At 45.8% G+C, this 22,823-nt stretch overlaps 1 protein-coding gene and 1 long non-coding RNA gene across 8 annotated transcripts in view; one reads left to right on the forward strand and one right to left on the reverse strand.

The window, feature by feature from the left end:
• LOC140196126 (lipoma-preferred partner homolog) overlaps positions 1-22,823 on the forward strand; it is a 477,606-nt gene that overhangs the window by 436,668 nt on the left and 18,115 nt on the right. For all 7 annotated transcript variants that reach the window (XM_072254856.1, XM_072254853.1, XM_072254855.1 and 4 more), the window contains one exon: positions 19,665-19,843. In XM_072254856.1, coding sequence (XP_072110957.1) covers positions 19,665-19,843 — 179 coding nt within the window. The remainder of the gene's footprint in view (positions 1-19,664; positions 19,844-22,823) is intronic.
• The window catches only part of LOC140196127 (uncharacterized), a 74,361-nt gene that overhangs the window by 36,228 nt on the left and 15,310 nt on the right, over positions 1-22,823 (reverse strand). The gene's annotated exons all lie outside the window — the stretch shown is intronic.

Here is a 22,823-nt window from a genome sequence, read left to right on the forward strand (position 1 = left end):
TAACTTTTGACACGCTAAGTGGAGGGTCCATGGAATGCACTGCCGGTGATGGTAGTGGAGGCAGATACAATGGGATCTTTTAAGAGACTCTCAGATAGGTACATTAAGTTCAGAAAAATAGAAGGCTATACAATACGGAAATTCGAGGCAGTTTCTAGAATAGGTTATATGGTCAGCACAACATTGTGGACCGAAGGGCCTGTATTGTGCTGTAGATAGGGCTGGAGAAGGTAGAGTCTGATAGGAGAGGACAGAGGGCATGGAAGAAAGAAAAGGGGGAGGAGCACCCGGGGGAGGTGATAAAGTGAGAGAGGGAAACGGTAATGGAGAATGGTAAAGGGGATAGGGGCATTACTGGAAGCTGAAGAAATCAATGTTCATGCCATCTGATTGATGGCTACCAGATGGAATCTAAGGTGCGGTTCTTCCAAACTGAGTGTGACTTCATTGCGACAGTGGAGGAGGCCATGGACTGACATATCAGAATTGAAGTGGGAAGTGGAATTAAACTCGGTGGCCAACGGGAGACCCATTTTTCTGGTGGACCGAGCATAGGTGCTTGGCAAGGTGGTCTCCCAATCTGAGTAATGTGATTGGGTGTGTAAGGATCTGAATGAAGTGAATTGGGTGTGTAAGGCTCTGAGTGAGATGATTGGGTGTGTAAGGCTGTGAAGGAGGTGATTAGGTGTGTAAGGATCTGAATGAGATGATTGGGTGTGTAAGGCTCTGAATGAGGTGATTGGTTGTTTGAGGCTCTGAATGAGGAGATTGGGTGTCTAAGGATCTGAAAGAGGTGATTGGGTGTGTAAGGCTGTGAATGAGGTGATTGGGTGGGTAAGGATCTGAATGAGATGATTGGGTGTGTAGGGCTCTGAATGAGGTGATTGGGTGTGTAAGGCTGTGAATGAGGTGACTGGGTGTGTAAAGGCTGTGAATCAGGTGATTGGGTGTTTGAGGCTGTGAATAGGGTGACTGGGTGTGTAAGGCTGTGAATAAGGTGATTGGGTGTGTAAGGATCTGAATGAGATGATTGGGTGTGTAAGGCTCTGAATGAGGTGATTGGGTGTGTAAGGCTGTGAATGAGGTGATTGGGTGTGTAAGGCTGTGAATGAGGTGATTGGGTGTGTAAGGCTGTGAATGAGGTGATTGGATGTGTAAGTCTCTGAATGAGGTGATTGGGTGTTTGATGCTGTGAATGAGGTGATTGGGTGTGTAAGGCTGTGAATGAGGTGATTGGGTATGTAAGGTTCTGAATGAGGTGATTGGGTGTGTAAGGATCTGAATGAGATGATTGGGTCTGTAAGGCTGTGAATGAGGTGACTGGGTGTGTAAGGCTGTGAGTGAGGTGATTGGATGTTTGAGGCTGTGAATGAGGTGATTGGGCATGTAAGGCTGTGAATGAGGTGATTGGGTGGGTAAGGCTGTGAATGAGGTGATTGGGTGTTTGAGGCTGTGAATGAGGTGATTGGGTGTGTAAGGATCTGAATGAGGTGATTGGGTGGGTAAGGGTGTGTAAGTCTCTGAATGAGGTGATTGGGTGTTTGAGGCTGTGAATGAGGTGATTGGGTGTGTAAGGCTGTGAATAAGGTGATTGGGTGTGTAAGTCACTGAATGAGGTGATTGGGTGTGTAAGGCTGTGAATGAGTTGACTGGGTGTGTAAGGCTGTGAATGAGGTGATTGGGTGTGTAAGGATCTGAATGAGGTGAATGGGTGTTTGAGGCTCTGAATGAGGTGATTGGGTGTGTAAGGCTCTGAATGGGGTGATTGGGTGTGTAAGGCTGTGAATGAGGTGATTGGGTGTGTAAGGATCTGAATGAGATGATTAGGTGTGTAAGGCTCTGAATGAGGTGACTGGATGTGTAAGTCTCTGAATGAGGTGATTGGGTGTTTGACGCTGTGAATGAGGTGACTGGGTGTCTAAGGCTGTGAATGAGATGATTGTATGTGTAAGGCTCTGAATGAGGTGATTGGGTGTGTAAGGCTGTGAATGAGGTGATTGGGTGTTTGAAGCTGTGAATGAGGTGATTGGGTGTGTAAGGCTGTTAATGAGGTGATTGGGTGTGTAAGGCTCTGAATGAGGTGATTGGGTGTGTAAGACTGTGAAGGAGGTGATTGGGTGTGTAAGGAACTGAATGAGATGATTGGGTGTGTAAGGCTGTGAATGAGGTGATTGGGTGTTTGAGGCTCTGAATGAGCTGATTGGGTGTTTGAGGCTGTGAATGAGGTGACTGGGTATCTAAGGCTGTGAATGAGGTGACTGGGTGTGTAAGTCTCTGAATGAGGTGATTGGGTGTGTAAGGATCTGAATGAGGTGATTGGGTGTGTAAAGCTGTGAATGAGGTGATTGGGTGTTTGAGGCTGTGAATGAGGTGATTGGGTGTGTAAGGCTGTGAATGAGGTGATTCGGTGTGTAAGGCTCTGGATGGGGTGATTAGGTGTGTAAGGATCTGAATGAGGTGATTGGGTGTGTAAGGCTGTGAATGAGGTGATTGGGTGTGTAAGGCTCTGAATGAGGTGATTGGATGTGTAAGGCTGTGAATGAGGTGATTGGGTGTTTGAGGCTCTGAATGAGGTGATTGGGTGTGTAAGGATCTGAATGAGATGATTGTGTGTGTAAGGCTCTGAATGAGGTGATTGGGTGTGTAAGGCTGTGAATGAGGTGATTGGGTGTGTAAGGCACTGAATGAGGTGATTGGGTGTATAAGGCTGTGAATGAGGTGATTGGGTGTTTGAGGCTCTGAATGAGCTGATTGGGTGTTTGAGGCTGTGAATGAGGTGATTGGGTGTGTAAGGCTGTGAATGAGGTGACTGGGTGTCTAAGGCTGTGAATGAGGTGATTGGGTGTGTAAGGATCTGAATGAGATGATTGGGTGTGTAAGGCTCTGAATGAGGTGATTGGGTGTGTAAGGCTGTGAATGAGTTGACTGGGTGTGTAAGGCTGTGAATCAGGTGATTGGGTGTTTAAGGCTGTGAATGAGGTGATTGGGTGTGTAAGGCTGTGAATGAGGTGATTGGGTGTGTAAGGATCTGAATGAGGTGATTGGGTGTTTGAGGCTCTGAATGAGGTGATTGGGTGTGTAAGGCTCGGAATGGGGTGACTGGGTGTGTAAGGCTGTGAATGAGGTGATTGGGTGTTTGATGCTGTGAATGAGGTGATTGGGTGTGTAAGGATCTGAATGAGATGATTGGGTGTGTAAGGATCTGAATGAGGTGATTGGGTGTTTGAGGCTGCGAATGAGGTGATTGGCTGTGTAAGTCTCTGAATGAGGTGACTGGATGTGTAAGGCTCTGAATGAGGTGAATGGGTGTGTAAGGCTCTGAATGGGGTGATTGTGTGTGTAAGGCTGTGAATGAGGTGATTGGGTGGGTAAGGATCTGAATGAGGTGATTGGGTGGGTAAGGTTCTGAATGAGGTGATTCGGTGTTTGAGGCTGTGAATGAGGTGACTGGGAATGTAAAGCTGTGAATGAGGTGATTGGGTGTTTGAGGCTGTGAATGAGGTGATTGGGTGTTTGATGCTGTGAATGAGGTGATTGGGTGTGTCAGGCTGTGAATGAGGTGATTGGGTGTGTAAGGCTGTGAATGAGGTGATTGGGTGTTTGATGCTGTGAATGAGGTGATTGGGTGTGTCAGGCTGTGAATGAGGTGATTGGGTGTGTAAGGATCTGAATGAGGTGATTGGGTGTGTAAGGCTCTGAATGAGGTGACTGGGTGTTTGAGGCTGTGAATGAGGTGATTGGGTGTGTAAGGCTGTGAATGAGGTGATTGGGTGTGTAATGTTCTGAATGAGGCGATTGGGTGTGTCAGGCTGTGAATGAGGTGATTGCGTGTGTAAGGCTGTGAATGAGGTGATTGGGTGTGTAAGGATCTGAATGAGGTGATTGGGTGTGTAAGGATCTGAATGAGGTGATTGGGTGTGTAAGGCTGTGAATGAGGTGATTGGGTGTGTAAGGATCTGAATGAGGTGATTGGGTGTGTAAGGATCCGAATGAGGTGATTGGTTGTGTAAAAGAGAGGCTCTATCTTCATATTGCCTGCGAACTTTGCAACAAAGCCACCAATTCCATCATCCAAATCACTAACATATAACATAAAAGGAATCTGTCCCATTGCTGACTCTTGTGGAACACCAGTAGTCACCAGCAGCCAGTCAGAAAAAACTCCCTTTATTCGCACTCTTTGCCTCCTGCCAATCAGCCACTGTTTTATCCATTCTAGATTCTTTTCTGTAATACCGTAGGTTTGTAGCTTGTTAAGCAACCTCATCTGTGGCACCTTGTCAAAGGCCTTTTGGAAATCCAAGTACACACCATCAACTAATTCTTTTTGTCTATTCTGCTTGTTGTTTCTTCAAAGAATTCCAACAGATATGTCAGGCAAGATTTTCCCTTGAGGAAACTATGCTGACTATCGCCTATTTTATCATGCGCCTCCAAGTACTCTGACACCTCATCCTTAACAATCGACTCCAAAATCTTCCCAACCACTGAGGTCAGACCAACAGGCTTATGATTTCCTTTCTTCTGCATCTCTCCATTCTTGAACAGTGGAATGACATTTGCAATTTTCCAGCCTTCAGAACCATTCCAGAATCTAGTTAGTCTTGAAAGATCATTACTAATGCCTCCACAATCTCTCCAGCCGTCTCTTTTCATAACTGTGGGGTGTACACCATCTGCTCCAAGTGGCTTATCTACCTTCAAACTTTTCAGTTTCCCAAGAACTTTTTCTAGTTATGGTAACTTTATACACCTCAGACCCCCTGACTCCTGGAACTCCCACCATGCTGCTAATGTCTTCCTCAGTGAAGACTGATTGAAAATACTTACTCTGTTTGTCCACCATTTCATTGTTCCCCATTACTATCTCTCCAGCATTGTTTTCCAGTGGTCCGATACCCACTTTCGCCTCTCTTTTACACTTTATGCATCTGAAGAAACTTTGGGTATCCTCTTTAATATTATTGGTTAGCTTACTTTGGTATTCCATCTTTACCTTCTTAATAACTTTTTCAGTTGCCTTCTGTTGGTTTTTAAAGCTTCCCAAACCTCTTAACGTCCCACTTTTTTTTTGCTCTATTATATGTCCTCTCTTTGGCTTACATTTTGGCTTTGACATCTTTTTAGCTATGGTTGTGTCATCTTTCCTTTAGAATACTTATTCCTCTTTGGGATGTATATATCCTGTGCCTTCCAAATTGATTCCAGAAATTCCAGCCATTGCTGCTCTGTCATCATCCCTGCCAGTGTCCTTTTCCAATCAATTCTGGCCAGCTCCTCTCTCATGTTTCTGTAATAGCTTTTACCCCACTGTAATACTGTTGCATCTGACTTTAGCTTCTCCTTAGATTTCAGGGTGAATTCCATCATATTGTGATAAACTGTCCGTAAGGGTTCTTTTACCTTCAGCTCTCTGATCAATTCTGGTTCATTGCACAACACTAAATCCAGAAAAGCCAATCCTTTAGTGGGCTCAATCACAAGCTGCTCTAAAAAGCCATCTCGTAGGCATTTTAGAAATTCTCCCTCCTGGAATCCAGCACCAACCTGATTTTCCCAATCTACCTGCATATTGAAATCCCCATGACTATTGTAACATTACCCTTTTGGCATGCATTTTCTATCTCGCAATGTAATTTGTAGACCATATCCTTACTATTGTTTGGGGGGCTGTATACAAATCCCATCGGGATCTTTTTACCCTTGCAGTTCCTTAGTTCTATCCACAATGATTCAATACCTTCTGACCTTATATTACCTCTTTCTAATGATTTGATTTCTTTTTTTTTAAACAGAGCAGTGCTGTCCCCTCTGCTTTACCACCTGTCCTTTTGATACAATCTGTATCCTTGGACACTGAGCTCCGAGCTATAATCTTCTTTCAGCCATGATTTAGTGATGCCTACAACATCATACCTACTAGTCTGCAACTGTGCTACAAGTTCATCTACCTTATCCATGTACTGCACACATTCAAATACAACACCTTCAGTCCTGTATTCACCCTTTTCTATTTTGTCTGCCTTTTACATTGCAACTCATCCTGCTGACTGTAATTTTGCCCTGTCACCAGCCTCTCCTCACTACACATTGCCTCTGTTTGTAAACCAGCTACCTTCCTTCAGCACTGTTACCTACCTTCCCTATGATACCTCTTGCAGCTCAGGGCACCAGTCGCATCATGCTCAACCTTTTGATTCCTAACTTTGTCTGAGGTCTCACCAACATCTGCCTCCACAACCTCTCCACTAACTGTTCTGGCACTCTGGTTCCCATCCCCCGGAACTCTAGTTTGAACCCCACTGTGCAGCATTAACAAACCTTCCTGCTAGGATATTAGTCCCCCTCTAGTGCAAGTGCAAACTGACCCTTCTGTACTGGTCCCATCTTCACTGGAAGAGAGCCCAAAGATCCAAAAACCTTATGCCCTCCCTCCTCCACCAACTCCTTAGCCACGTATTAAACTGTATAATCATCCTAGTTCGGGCCTCACTAGCACGTGGCATGGGTAGCAATCCTGAGATCACAACCCTGAAGATCCTGCTCTTTAACTTAGCATCTAACTCCCTGAACTCCCTATGTAGAACCCCATCACTCGTCCTACCCAAGTTGTTGGTACTACATGGACCATGACTTCTGGCTGTTATCCCTCCCACTTAAGAATGCTGAAAACTCGATCTGAGATATCCTGGACGCTGGCACACAGGAGCCAACATACAATCTGGGAATCTCATTCTGGCGCACAGAACATCCTGTCCGTTCCCCTAACTTGTGAATCCCCTATCACGGTTGTAGTCATCAGGGACACTGGAGGTCTTCTTGCCTTCTCACATCCCGCAAGAGGAGCATTTCACTATCCTGGCATCCCTATTGTCCCAGTTGAGCAGGTATAAAGAAGGGAAGGGAAAAAGAACTTGAACTTTTCTTTCCTTTGCTTTGCTCTCGACTGAAGCCTCTGTTCGATGAAGACTGAAGGTCAGCACTCAGACGATGGCTGCTGCACTTGGCCTTGCCTTCCTTTAACTTTCTCTTGCTAATCTATCCTAACCACCAATTGCTACTGGTGTCCTCCTGCTCCCTCTCCAAGGACACCCAGACACTAACCTAACCCCGGAGAGGGCCAAGTTCGGCATTTGGATCGTGCGGGTTCTTTGACTGGCCGTAGTCTGGATCCATGAATGGCTGTCTTGGGCAGGCCCAGGAGCAAGCCCAGCAGTAGATCCTGAGTGACTCGTATCCCCCCTGTACTGGGTGCCCATATATGAGGTGCGCGGGGCTGAAGTGCAACCAGTGGCTACAACCCCCTCAGGTGCACTTATCCAGCCTGTGAATCCCCACCCAGAGAGGCCCTCTGTTGTTTGGGCTCAACCATGGATCTTGCGTCCTAACTGTCAAGCCAGCGTGCAAGGCTGGGCAGTAAAATATAGAGAGAAAGTTGTTGCCCATACAGCAGGCTTCCTCTCCACACAGCCGATGAATCAGAATCAGGTTTATTATCACCGGCATGTGACGTGAAATTTGTTAACTTAGCAGCAGCAGTTCAATGCAATACGTAATCCAGCAGAGAGAAAAAACAATAATAATAAATAAATTACAGTATATGCCTATTGAATAGATTAAAATTGTGCAAAAACATAAATAATATATATTAAAAGAGTGAGGTAGTGTCCAAAGCTTCAAAGTCCATTCAGGAATCCAATGGCAGAGGGGAAGAAGCTGTTCCTGAATCACTGAGTGTGTGCTTTCAGGCTTCTGTACCTCCTACCTGATGGTAACAGTGAGAAAAGGGCATTCCCTGGGTGCTGGGGGTCCTTAATAATGGACGCTGCCTTTCTGAGACTCCGCTCCCTGAAGCTGTCCTGGGTACTTTGTAGGCTAGTGCCCAAGATGGAGCTGACTAGATTTACAACCCTCTGCAGCTTCCCTCAGTCCTGTTCAGTAGCCCCTCCATACCAGACAGTGATGCAGCCTGTCGGAATGCTCTCCAGGGTACAACTGTAGAGGTTTTTGAGTGTATTTGTTGACATGCCCAATCTCCCTATGAAGTGTAGCCCTGACCTCCCCTCTCTGTAACTACATCGATATGTTGGGACAAAAGAAACGGCAGAGGCTGATACTGTTTGGCACCAGCAGCATCACAGGAATTGCCACCAGTGTTGAGCTCAGTGTAGGACTGTCGTAGGTGGATTTTTCCCTTGGGGTTTACTCCCAAAGCCTTCCCCATGAATGGGTTTAGGTGCTTGGCAGCAGACATTTGCGATCAGAGTTTTCCTTCAAGGTGAGCTGCCAACCATAGCTGATGAGCCCCATCTGCCCAGAGAAACCAAGCTGAATATTTCAATGTTCTCTGAAACAACCAGCTGAGGGAGTTCTTCACCTTCTCAAGGGTAGCAAAGCCTCAAGAACAGAGCGCAGTCTCTTCAGCCCTGGGTACAGTTACAGAGGATCTGACGTCACCTCCATCTCTCACAGATTAAACTGCAAACAGACTGGTGTGCAACTCTGCCATGGACTGTCCCAAAAAGAGAAGAGTTGGCATGGGGCGAGCAATCCCGCCCATAGAAGCCCCGAGCCTCAGAAAGGCCAACAGAGGCTCTTCCCTGGGAAAGGAAAGACCTTCGATGAGCCACACCTTGAAAGGCTAAAGGATTGGCCCAGGACAGAGACTTTTTAGAGAGGTTTAGACAGGATAGGGACATTGTGTAGGCAGAAGATATTAGTTTAGTTAGCTATGTGATTACAAATTTAATTGGTTCGTCACAACATAGCGAGCCAATGGGCCTGTTCCTGTGCTGTACGTTATGGGACAAAGGGTCTGTCCCTGTACTGTACATTGTGGGCCGAATAGCCTGATCCTGTACTGTACATTGTGGGCCGAATGGCCTGGTCCTGTGCTGTACATTGTGGGCCAAATGGCCCCATCCTGTACTATATATTGTGGGCCAAATGGCCTGTTTCTGTGCTGTACATTGTGAGCTGAATGGCCTGATCCTGTACTGTGCATTGTGGGCCGAATGGCCTGATCCTGTACCGTACTGTTCTGTGTTCAGTGCTCTCTGATTATTTCAGTTCTTTTGAAAGTTGCTGATGAATCTGCATTTGTACTTTCCACATCAATGGAAGGACAATTTCTCCTGTCTATTGTTTTAGTTTTTCTTTTCCAATCACCTTCAGATGTTATGTGTTAATTCAAGCTCTTTCCCTGAAGGGTAAATTCTTTACTTTATTGACTTCTGCTTTCTTTCATCCCTTTTACTGTTGCCCCATCTTGTTCAATCTACCAACTTGGAACAGTCACGTTGCCCAGTCTCATTACATTAATCCTCACCAACTCCTAGGAAACATGTTGTTAGAGTTTGCTCACCGACTGATCACATCTAATTAAATCTTTGTTGAACAACTTCCTTTGCTTTATTAAATAAATTTAGCTTTCAGCCAGTACTGAAGGTAATGTTGCCATGCTTGTCGTGATCACTCAACAATATGGATGCACAGAAAGTTAGACACTTGTGGTTAGTCACTATAGGAAGGATGTGGAAGCTTCAGGGAAGGTGCAGAAGAGAATTACAGTACCAGAGTGCTGCCTGGATTGGACAGCATGTCTTATGAGGATTGGCTGAGTGAGCCGGGGGTTTTCCCTTTGGAGTGAAGCGGGGTGAGAGATGACTTGAGAGGTGCAGATAAGAGCCATATATTGGATGGACAGCCAGAGCCATTTTCCCCAGATCAGAAATGGCTAATTACGAGCGGGAACAGTTCTAAGCCTTAGAATCTAAGGTGAGTTGAGGAAAGTATCAGGAGATGACAGGGTCTGCTCTGTGCACGGAGTGATAGGTGAGTGGAAAGCCCAGCCAGGGATAGGCAGATGGATAATAGAAATGTGGAGTGTATGCAGGAGGAAAGGTTTAGATTGATCACAGAGTAAGCATGATATTGTGAGCTGTAGGCTCTGTAGTGTGCTACAAACATAGAAACATAGAAAACCTACAGCACAATACAGGCCCTTTAGCCCACAAAGCCGTGCCAAACATGTCCCTACCTTAGAAATTACCTAGGGTTACCCATAGCCCTCTATTTTTCTAAGCTGCATGTACCTATCCAAAAGTCTCTTAAAAGACCCTATCGTATCCACCTCCACTACCGTTGCCAGCAGCCTATTCCACGCACTCACCACTCTCTGTGTAAAAAACTTACCACTGACATCTCCTCTGTACCTACTCCCCAGCACCTTAAACCTGTGTCCTCTTGTGGCAACCACTTTAGCCCTGGGAAAAAGCCTCTGACTACCTGCGCAGCAGCTTTGAGTGTCCTATGGACTCGCACCCCAAGATCACTCTGATCCTCCACACTGCCAAGAATCTTACCATTAATACTATATTCTGCCATCATATCTGACCTACCGAAATGAACCACTTCACACTTACCTGGGTTAAACTCCATCTGCCACTTCTCAGCCCAGTTTTGCATCCTATCAATGTCCCACTGTAACCTCTGACAGCTCTCCACACTATCCACAACACCCCCAACCTTTGTCTCATCAGCGAACTTACTAAGCCATCCCTCCACTTCCACTTCCTCATCCAAGTCATTTATAAAAATCACGAAAAGTAGGGGTCCCACAACAGATCCCTGAGGCACACCACTGGTCACTGACCTCCATGCAGAATATGACCAGTCTACAACCACTCTTTGCCTTCTGTGGGCAAGCCAGTTCTGGATCCACAGAGCAATGTCCCCTTGGATCCCATGCCTCCTTACTTTCTCAATGAGCCTTGAATGGGGTACCTTATCAAATGTCTTGCTGAAATCCATATACACTACATTTACTGCTCTTCCTTCATAAATCTGCTTAGTCACATCCTCAAAAAATTCATTCAGGCTCCTAAGGCGCAATATGCCCATGACAAAGTCATGCTGACTATTCCTAATCATATTATACCCCTCCAAATGTTCATAAATCCTGTCTCTCAAGATCTTTTCCATCAACTTACCAAACACTGAAGTACGATTCACTGGTCTATAATTTCCTGGGCTATTCTCTACTCCCTTTCTTGAATAAGGGAATAACATCTGCAACGCTCCAATCCTCCAGAATCTTTCCCGTCACCATTGATGATGCAAAGATCATTGCCAGAGGCTCAGCAATCTCCTCCCTCACCTCGCACACTAGCCTAGGGTATATCTCATCCGGTCCCAGCGACTTATCCAACTAGATGCTTTCCAAAAGCTCCAGCACATTCTCTTTCTTAATATCTACATGCTCAAGCTTTTCAGTCCGCTGCAAGTCATCACTGCAATCACCAAGATCCTTTTCCATAGTGAATACTGAAGTAAAGTATTCATTAAGTACCTCTGCTATTTCCTCCAGTTCCATACACACTTTCCCACTGCCACACTTGATAGGTCCTATTCTTTCACGTCTTATCCTCTTGCTCTTCACATACTTGTAGAATGCCTCGGGGTTTTCCTCAATCCTGCCTGCCAAGGCCTTCTCATGGCCCCTTCTGGCTCTCCTAATTTCCTTCTTAAGCTCCTTCCTGTTACCCTCATAATTTTCTAGATCTCCAACATTACCTAGCTCTCTGAACCTTTCGTAAGCTTTGCTTTTCTTCTTGACCAGATTTACTACAGCCTTTGTACACAGTGTTCCTGTACCCTATCATAACTTCCCTGTCTCATTGGAACGTACCTATGCAGAACCCCTCACAGATATCCCCTGAACGTTTCCACATTTCTTCCGTACCTTCCCTGAGAACATCTGTTTCCAATTTAAGCTTCCAATTATGAGGCCTGATAGCCTCATAATTCCCCTTACTCCAATTAAATGCTTTTCTAACTTGTCTGTTCCTATCTCTCTCCAATGCTATTGTAAAGGAGATAGAATTGTGATCACTATCTCCAAAATGCTCTCCCACTGAGAGATCTGACACCTGAACAGGTTCATTTCCCAAGACCAAATCAAGAGCCTATCCTTATAGGCTTATCTACATATTGTGTCAAGGAACCTTCCTGAACACACCTAACAAACTCCACCCCATCTAAACCCCTTGCTCTAGGGAGATGCCAATTGATATTTGGGAAATTAAAATCTCCCACCACCACAACTCTGCTATTACTACACCTTTCCAGGATTTGTTTCCCAATCTGCTCCTCAATATCCCTGTTACTATTCAGCAGTCTATAAAAAACACCCAGTAGAGTTATTGCTCCCTTCCTGTTCCTAACCTCCACCCACAGAGACTCCGTAGACAATCCCTCCATGACGTCCACCTTTTCTGCAGCCGTGACACTATCTCTGATCAACAGTGCCATGCCCCCACCTCTTTTGCCTCCCTCCCTGTCCTTTCTGAAACATTTAAAACCCGGCACTTGAAGTAACCATTCCTGTCCCTGAGCCATCCAGGTCTCTGAAATGGCCACCACATCACAGCTCCAAGTACTGATCCACGCTCTAAGCTCATCCACTTTTTTCACAATACTCCTTGCGTTAAAATAGACACATCTCAATCATTGGTCTGAGTGCGTTCCTTCTCTATCACCTGCCTATCCTCCCTCACACACTGTCTCCAAGCTTTCTCTATTTGAAAGTGAGTGTTGTAGTGTTCTATGTTCTAACCCATTCTCCACTCAACTCTGACAGCACTCACTTACACCTTAACAGTCTTTCTACATCAGCCAGATAACCTACCAACCCATACGTCTTTGGGATGTGGGAAAAGGTATCCTCTCAGGGGTAAGTGATCATAATATAGAAACTTACTTAGAAACATACATAGAAAATAGGTGCAGGAGTAGGCCATTCGGCCCTTCGAACCTGCACCGCCATTTATTATGATCATGGCTGATCATCCAACTCAGAACCCTGCCCCAGCCTTCCCTCCATACCCCCTGACCCCCGTAGCCACAAGGGCCATATCTAACTCCCTCTTAAATATAGCCAATGAACTGGCCTCAACTGTTTCCTGTGGCAGAGAATTCCACAGATATGATTGAATTCATCCTGAAATTTGAGAAGGAAAAGCTAAAGTCAGATGTATCAGTATTACAGTGATGTAAAGGGAAATGCATAGGCATGACAGTGGAGTTGGCCAGAATTGATTGGAAAAGAACACTGGCAGGGATGACAGCAATACAGCAATAGTGGAAATTTCTGGAAGCAATTCAAAAAGCACAATATATATACATAACAAAGGGTAAGAAATATTCTAAAGGCAAAATGACACAACCATGGCTAACAAGAGAAGTCAAGGCAACATAAAAGCCAAAGAAAGGACATATAATAGAGCAAAAATAGTTGGGAAGTTAGAGGATTGGGAAGCTTTTAAAAGCCAACAGAAAGCAACTAAAAAATAATGAAGATGGTAAAGATGGAATACAAAAGTGAGCTGGCCAACAATATTAAACAGGATACCAAAAGTTTCTTCAGCTACATATAGTGTAAAAGAGATGCAACAGTGTATATCAGATTGCTGGAAAATGATGCTGGAGAAGTAGTACTTGGGGAAAAGGAAATAGTGGACGAATTGAATAAGTATTTAGCATCACTGTGGAAAGCACTAGCAGTATGGTGAATGTTCCAGGTGCCAGGGAGCATAAAGTGTGTGAAGTTACCATTATTAAGAGAAGGTAGACAAGTCACCTGGACCAGATGACGTACACCCCAGGGTTCTGAAAGAGGTGACTGAAGAGATTGTGGAGGCATTAGTAATGATCTTTCAAGAATCACTAGATTCTGGAATGGTTCTGGAAGACTGGAAAACTGCAAATGTCACTCCACTCTTCAAGGGAGAGAACTATAGGAAACTATAGGCCAGTTAGTCTGACATCACGGTTAGAAACAGAGAACATAGAAAACCTACAGCATAATACAGGCCCTTCAGCCCACAATGCTGTGCCAAGCATGTACTTACCTTAGAAATTACCTAGGGTTACCCATAACCCTCTATTTTTCTAAGCTCCATGTACCTATCTAGGAGTCTCTTAAAAAACCCCATCGTATCCGCCTCCTCTACCTTTGCCAGCAGCCCATTCCATGCACTCACTGCTCTCATTGTAAAAAACTTACCCCTGAGATCTCCGCTGTACCTACTTCCAAGCACCTTAAAACTGTGCCCTCTCCTGTTAGCTATTTCAGCCCTGGGAAAAAGCCTCTGACTGTCCACAGGATCAATGCCTCTCATCATCTTATACACCTCTATCAGGTCACCTCTCATCCTCTGTCGCTCCAAGGAAAAAAGGCCGAGTTTCACTCAACCTATTCTCATAAGGCATGCTCCCCAATCCAATCAACATCCTTGTAAATCCCACGGTTGATGAAGGCCAATGCACCGTATGCCTTCTTAACCACAGAGTCAACCTGCGCAGCAGCTTTGAGTGTCCTATGGACTTGGACCCCAAGATCTCTCTGATCCTCCACACTGCCAAGAGTCTTACTATATTCTGCCATCATATTTGACTTACCAAAATGAACCACCTCACACTTATCTGGGTTGAACTCCATCTGCCACTTCTCTGTACAGTTTTGCATCCTATTGATGTCCCACTGTAACCTCTGACAGCCCTCCACACTATCCACAACAGGCCCAACCTTTGTGTCATCAACAAATTTACTAACCCATCCCTCCACTACTTCATCCAGGTCATTTATAAAAATCACAAAGAGAAGGGGTCCCAGAACAGATCCCTGAGGCACACCGCTAGTCACCGACCTCCATGCAGAATATGACCTGTCTACAGCCACTCTTTGCCTTTTGTGGGAAAGCCATTTCTGGATCCACAAAGCAATGACCCCTTGGATCTCATGCCTCCTTACTTTCTCAATGAGCCTTGCATGGGGTACCTTATCAAATGCCTTGCTGAACTCCATATACACTACATCTACTGCTCTACCTTCAACAACGTGTGTAGTCACATCCTCAAAAAATTCAATCAGGCTCGTAAGGCATGACCTGCCCTTGACAAAGCCATGCTGACTATTCCTTATCATATTAAGCCTCTCTAAATGTTCATAAATCTTGCCTCTCAAGATCTTTTCCATCAACTTACCAAACACTGAAGTACGATTCACTAGTCTATAATTTCCTGGGCTATCTCTACTCCCTTTCTTGAATAAGGGAACAACATCTGCAACCCCCCAATCCTCTGGAACCGCTCCCATCCCCATTGATGATGCAAAGATCATTGCCAAAGGCTCAGCAATCTCCTTCCTCGCCTCCCACAGTAGCCTGGGATACATCTCATCCGGTCCTGGAGACTTATCCAACTTGATGCTTTCCAAAAGCTCCAACACGTCCTGTTTCTTAATGTCTATATGCTCAAGCTTTTCAATCCGCTGTAAGTCATCCCTACAATCGCCAAGATCCTTTTCCATGGGGAATACTGAAGTAAAGTATTCATTAAGTACCTCAGCTATCTCCTCCAGTTCCATACACACTTTTCCACTGTCACACTTGATTGGTCCTATGCTCTCATGTCATATCCTCTTGCTCTTTACATACTTGTAGAATGGCTTCGGGTTTTCTTAAATCCTGCTCACCAAGGCCTTCTCATGGCCCTTTCTGGCTCTCCTAATTTCATTTTTAAGCTCCTTCCTGCTAGCCTTATAATCTGCTAGATCTCTATTATTACCTAGTTTTTTGGTTGGGAAAATGTTGGATTCAATTGTTAGGGATGATATCTTAGGGTACTTGGGGCCCATGGTCAGTGTGGCTTCCTCAAGGGAAAACCTTGCCTGGCGTATCTGTTGGAATTCTCTGAAGAAATAACAAGCAGGGTAGACAAAGGAAAATTGGTTGATGTTGTGTACTTGAATTTTCAGGAGGCCTTTGACAAGGTGCCACAGATGAGGTTGCTTAACAAGCTACGAGCTGATGGTATTACAGGAAAGATCCTAGCATGGATAAAGCAGTGGTGATTGGCAGGAGGCAGAGAGTGGGAATACAGGGAGCCTTTCCTGGCTGGCTGCCGGTGACCGGTGGTGATCCACAGGGATCTGTTATGTGTCAGTGCTTTGGATGACGGAATTGATTCCTTTATGGCGGAGTTTGCGGATGATACAAAGGTAGGTGGAGGGGCTGGAAGTTTTGAGGGAGCAGAGGGGCTACAAAAGGATGACACAAAGCTGGGAGGCAGTGTGAAATGTGAGGAGGATGTTATGAGAATGCAGGGTGACTTGGACAGGCTGGGTGAGTGGGCAGATGCAGTTTAATGTGGATAAATGTGAGGTTATCCACTTTGGTGGTAAGAACAGGAAGGCAGATTATTAGCTAAATGGAGTCAAGTTAGGAAAAGGGGAAGCACAACGAGATCTAGGTGTTCTTGTACATCAGTCACTGAAAGCAAGCATGCAAGTACAGCAGGCAGTGAAGAAAGCTAATGGCATGCTGGCCTTCATAACAAGAGGAATTGAGTATAAGAGCAAAGAGGTCCTTTTGCAGTTGTACGGGACCCTGGTGAAACCACACCTGGAGTACTGTATGCAATTTTGGTCTCCAAATTTGAGGAAGGACATTCTTGCTATTGAGGGAGTGCAGCGTAGGTTCGCAGGGTTAATTCCCGGGATGGCGGGACTGTCATATGTCGAGAGGTTGGAGCGACTGGGCTTGTATACTCTGGAATTTAGAAGGCTGAGAGGGGATCTTATTGAAACATATAAGATTATTAAGGGATTGGACACGCTGGAGGCAGGAAGCATGTTCCCGCTGATGGGTGAGTCCAGAACCAGAGGCCACAGTTTAAGAATAAGGGGTAGGCCATTCAGAACGGAGTTGAGGAAAAACTTTTTCACCCAGAGAGTGGTGGATATATGAAATGCTCTGCCCCAGAAGGCTGTGGAGGCCAAGTCTCTGGATGCTTTCAAGAAAGAGATGGATAGAGCTCTTAAAGATAGCGGAATCAAAGGTTATGAGGATAAGGCAGGAACTGGATAATGATTGTGGATGATCAGCCATGATCACAGTGAATGGCAGTGCTGGCTTGAAGGGCCGAATGGCCTACTCCTGCACCTATTGTCTATTGTATATTGACTTAGACTGATTAGGAGAATGGGCAAAGAAGTGGCAGATGGAATACAGTGTCGGGAAGTGTATGGTCATGCACTTTGGTCGAAGAAATGAAAGCATAGATGATTTTCTAAATGAAAGAACATTCAAAAATCTGAGGCGCAAAAGGACTTGGGAGTCCTTGTGCAGGGTTCCCTGAAGGTTAATTTGCAGATTGCTTTTTTGGTGTGGAAGGCAAATGCAATGTTAGCATTTATTTCAAGAGAACTAGAATATAAATACAAGGATATGATGTTGAAACTTTAGAAAGTACTGGTGAGGCCTCACTTGGAGTATTGTGAGCAGTTTTGGGCCCTTTATCTTAGAAAGGATGTACTGAAACTGAAGGATGAGAGGGGACTTGATCGAGGTCTACAAGATAATGAGAGGCATAGGTTGAGTGGATAGCCAGTACCTGTTCCCCAGGACACGGATAGCAAACACCAGAGGGCATATGTACAAAGTTAAGGGAGGGAAGTTTAGGGGAGACATCAGGGGTAAGTTTTTTTACACAGAGGGTTGCGGTGCCTGGAATGACTTGCCAGGGATGGTGGTGGAGGCTAAAACATTAGGGGTATTTAAGAGCTTCTTGGACAGGCACATGGATGAAAGAAAAATAGAGGGTTACGGGGTAGTGAGGGTTTAGTACGTTTTTTTAAAGGAATATATGGGTCAGCACAACATTGAGGGCCGAAGGGCCTGTACTGTGCTGTAGTATTCTACTGTCTAGTGTCTTCCAGTGTTTAGGGTTCAAAGGAGGTTCACAAAAATGATTCCAGGATCGAATGGCTTGTCATATGAAGAGTGTTTGATGGCTCTGGGCCTGTATTCACTGGAATTCAGAAGAATGAAGGGTGACCTAATTGAAACCTATCAAATAACAAAAGGCCTTGATAGAGTGGATGTGGGGAGGATGTTTCCTATGGGGGGAGAGTCTAAGACCAGAGGACACAGCCTCAGAATAGAGGGGCGACTGTTTAGAACAGAGACAAGGAGGAATTTCTGTCAGAGAGTGATGAATCTGTGGAATTCTTCGCCGCAGGCAGCTGTGGAACCCAAGTCTTTATGTATATTTAAGACAGAGGTTGATAGACTCTTGATTGGTCAGAGCATGAAGGGTCACAGGGCGAAGGCAAGAGATTTGGGCTGAGAGGAAAATTGGGTCAGCCATGATCAATTGGTGAAGCAGACTTGATGGGCCAAATTGCCTAATTCTGCTCCTGTACTTTATGCTCTTATGGTCTAAGAAACTGAAGGCCCTAGGCAGCTGTGGAGGCCATAGATCAAAGTTGAAAGTAAATTCATTATCAAAGTAGATGCATATTACCATATACAACCTTCTGGCAGGCATTCGTAATAAAGAAACACAATGGAATCAATGAAAGGACTTTATAGGGTGGATGTGGAGAGGATGTTTCCTATGGTGGGATATCCAGAACTAGAGGGCACAGCCTCAAAATCGAGGGGTGACCTTTCAGAATAGAGGTAAGGAGGAATATTTTTAGCCGGAAAGTACTGAATCTGTGGAATGCTCTGCCACAGACTGTGGTGAGGCCAAGTCTGTGCATATACTTAAGGCAGAATTTGGTCGTTTCCTGATTGGTCAGGGCATCAAAGGATATAGCGAGAAGGCAGATGTATGGGGTTGAGTGGGATCCGGGATCAGCCATGATGGAATGGCCAAGCAGACTCGATGGGCTGAATGGCCTAATTCTGCTCCTAGGTCTTATGATCATCTAGTCAAAGACCTCACCCAACAGAACAAACAGCTAATCTGCAAAAGACCACAAACTCTGCAAATAGAAAAGTGAGAAAAAAGGGTAATAATAATAAATAAATAAGCTGTAAATATCAAGAACATGAGATGAAGAGTCCTTGAAAGTGAATCCATAGGTTGTGGGAACAGTTCAGCGATGGGGTGAGGGAAGTTAAGTGAAGTTATCCCCTCTGGTTCAACAGCCTGATGTTTGAGGGGTGATAATTGTTTCTGAACTTGCTGATGCGGGTCTGGGATGCTGGGAGATCCCTGATGGTGGATGCTGCTTTCCTGTGACAGTGTCTCTTGTCAATGTGCTCAATGGTGTGGAGGACTTCACCTGTGAAGGACTGGGCTGTATCCACTACTTCCTTCAGCTTTTCCATTCACAGGCATCGCTGTTGCTACACAAAGCCTTGATGCAACCAGTCAGTGCACTTTCTACCATGTCTATTGAAATTAGTGAAAGTTTTATATGACATTCTGAATATTCACAAATTCCTGAGGAAGTAGATGAGCTGCTGTGCTTTCTTCATAATGGCAGTTATGTGCTGGCCCAGGACAGGCCCTCTGAAATAATAACAGCAAGGAATTTAAAGATGCTGACCCTCTCCACGTCTGATTTCCCCAAAGAGATCTGGCTGACGGACCTGTGGTTTCCTCTTTCAGTCGACACTTGGTGAAATTTGAGGCAGATACGTTAGGCACATTTAAGACACTCTTAGATAGACACATGAATGCTGGAAAAATGGAGGGGTATGTGAGAGAGAAGGGAGCAGGTTAAAAGTTTGACCTAACTTTGTGGGCCCAAGGGTGTGTACTGTGCGGTAATGTTCTGTGATTCTGAGTGGGTGTTCTCTCCTGCACAGAGCACTCTGGAACAGTGCAGCGTCTGCTCGAAGCCGATCATGGAGCGCATCCTTCGGGCGACCGGCCGGGCCTTTCACCCACAGTGCTTCACCTGTGTGGTGTGTCACCGCAGTCTGGACGGCATCCCCTTCACTGTGGACTCCAGCAACCAGATCCACTGCATCCAGGACTTCCACAAGTGAGTACCACAGCCACCAGCCGCTTCTCTGGCAACCAGCTTTACACGTTTCACACTCACTCTCGGTAAGTATGTTCATTATTTATTTAGAGGACAAGACAGACATCAGGTATTCAGTGAAGCCTTCAAGTTACACTTAGTTATAAATGCTTATCCAAACGGAGTGTGTGAAGTGGCAGGACAAGACACACACCAAAGGTAAACACTGCGGCGAATACTAATCCGAAGTGTGTGCTCGAGACCTCTGCACTGCAGCACACTCTGATGTTCACTGCTTCCACGGCATTGCGACCCAGACAGCACATGGTTTCTGTGCTACACGGCAGCTAGTGGGAGGGGCTGCAGTGCTCCTTAAACAGGCCGATCCCTAGCGGGAACGAGGGAGCGGCTTTTGACGAACAGCTACTGTAAGATGGACAATTACTGCAACAACGAGTACCACAGTGGCAGCACCGCAGCGTAGCTGTCAGCGTTACACTTTAATTCACCAATCTGAGTTCAATTCCTGTTCCAGTCTGTACGATCAATTCCTGTTCCAGTCTGTATGATCAATTCCTGCTCCAGTCTGTATGATCAATTCCTGCTCCAGTCTGTACGGTCAATTCCTGCTCCAGTCTGTGTGATCGATTCCAGTTCCAGTCTGTACGATCGATTCCCGCTCCAGTCTGTGTGATCAATTCCCGTTCCAGTCTGTACGATCGATTCCTGCTCCAGTCTGTATGATCGATTCCTGCTCCAGTCTGTGTGATCGATTCCTGCTCCAGTCTGTGTGATCAATTCCCGTTCCAGTCTGTACGATCAATTCCTGTTCCAGTCTGTACGATCGATTCCTGCTCCAGTCTGTTCGATCGATTCCTGCTCCAGTCTGTACGATCAATTCCTGCTCCAGTTTGTACGATCAATTCCTGTTCCAGTCTGTGTGACCAATTCCTGTTCCAGTCTGTACATTCAATTCCTGCTCCTCTCTGCATGATTCCTGTCTAATTCACGTCTCCTGCCCCACTAGAGGCCGAAATATACTTGACTACTGCTACACAGCAGTCAAGGATGCCTACCGTTCCCTCCCACGACCTCACTTCGGAAAATCGGACCATCAGGCCGTACTTCTCCTCCCGGCTTACAAACAGCAACTGAATCGGGAGGTCATGGTGTCAAAAGTAGTGTCGCGTTGGACGGAGGAAACGGATGAGATCCTCCGTGACTGCTTTGAATCGGTGGACTGGTTAGTATTCAAGGACTCGGCAGCTGACCTCGATGAGCTGTTACAGACTTTATCTGGAAATGCACGGAGGACTGTGTGTCTCGCAAGACGATCCGGGTTTTCCCTAACCGGAAACCTTGGATGGATTATGAGGTCAAGCCCCTATTAAAGGCTAGAGCTGCGGCTTTTAGGTCCGGGGATACCAGTCGCTACATGGAACCCAGGTGTGAACTCTGGAAAGCCATTAAGGGCGCCAAAAGGCAATATCGAGCCAAGTTGGAAGCCCAGGCTAACCAGAGGGATGCCAGTAGACTATGGCAGGGTCTAAATGAGATCACTGGGCACAAAGAAAAGGCTGGGAATATCAATAACTGTGGCACTTCTCTTCCTGACGAACTTAACGTATTCTACGCAAGATTCGAACGGAAGAGGAGCGTCCCGCTCCCTCCGGATGAACCAGACCTGGTGGCATCGAGATTCATCGTCACCGAGGAGGACGTTAGAAGGGCCTTCCTGAAGATAAATCCAAGGAAGGCAACAGGCCCAGATGGCGTCCCAGGACGGGTTCTCCGGGCCTGTGCAAGCGAGCTAGCTGGAGTGTTTGCTGACATCTTCAACTGCTCCTTGCTTCAGTCTCAGATCCCCTTGTGTTTTAAGAAGGCAATGATAATCCCGGTGCCGAAGAAGAGCAAGGTGGCATGCCTGAATGACTATCGACCTGTGGCTCTGACATCAATTGCTATGAAGTGCTTGGAGAGATTGGTTATGGCACACATCAACCACAGCCTACCGGTCAACCTCGACGCTTTGCAATTCGCTTACCGGAGCAACAGGTAAACGGCAGATGCCATCTCTCTGGCCCTACATTCCTCCCTAGAACACCTGGAGAATAAAGACGCATACGTAAGGCTCCTTTTCATTGACTACAGCTCTGCCTTTAATACCATCATTCCAAATAAATTGATTCCTAAGCTCCGGAACCTGGGCCTTAGCACTCAGATCTGCAGCTGGAACTTCAACTTCCTCACAGACAGGACCCAGGCTGTAAAAATAGGGGACAAGCTCTCCTCTACAATCACTCTGAGCACCGGTGCCCCACAAGGCTGTGTACTCAGCCCCCTGCTGTACTCACCATACACCCATGATTGTGTAGCCTAGTTTCCATCGAACTCAATATATAAGTTTGCTGATGACACAACAATTGTAGGCCATATCTCAGGTAATGATGAGTTTGAGTACAGAGAGGAAATTAAGAACCTGGTGGCATGGTGCAAAGACAATAACCTATCCCCCAACGTCAGCAAGATGAAGGAATTGGTTGTTGACTTCAGAAGGAGTAGCGGACCACAGGACCCAATTTACATCGGTGGTGCGCAAGTGGAACAGGTCAAAAGCTTTAAGTTCCTCGGGGTCAATATCACAAATGACCTGACTTGGTCCAACCAAGCAGAGTTCACTGCCAAGAAGGCCCACCTTTACTTCCTGAGAAAACTAAAGAAATTTGGCCTGTCCCCTAAAATCCTCACTAATTTTTATAGATGCACCGTAGAAAGCATTTTTCTAGGGTGCATCACAGCCTGGTATGGAAATTGTCCTGTCCCAGACCAAAAGAAGCTGCAGAAGATCGTGAACATGGCGTAGCACATCACACAAGCCAATCTTCCGTCTGTGGATTCACTTTACACCGCACGCTGTTGGAGCAGTGCTGCCAGGATAATCAAGGACACGACCCACCCAGCCAACACAGTTTTCGTCCCTCTTCCCTCCGGGAGAAGGCTC

This window comes from Mobula birostris, chromosome 4 (genome assembly GCF_030028105.1).
Source record: "Mobula birostris isolate sMobBir1 chromosome 4, sMobBir1.hap1, whole genome shotgun sequence".
In the NCBI taxonomy this organism is placed as follows: domain Eukaryota; kingdom Metazoa; phylum Chordata; class Chondrichthyes; order Myliobatiformes; family Myliobatidae; genus Mobula; species Mobula birostris.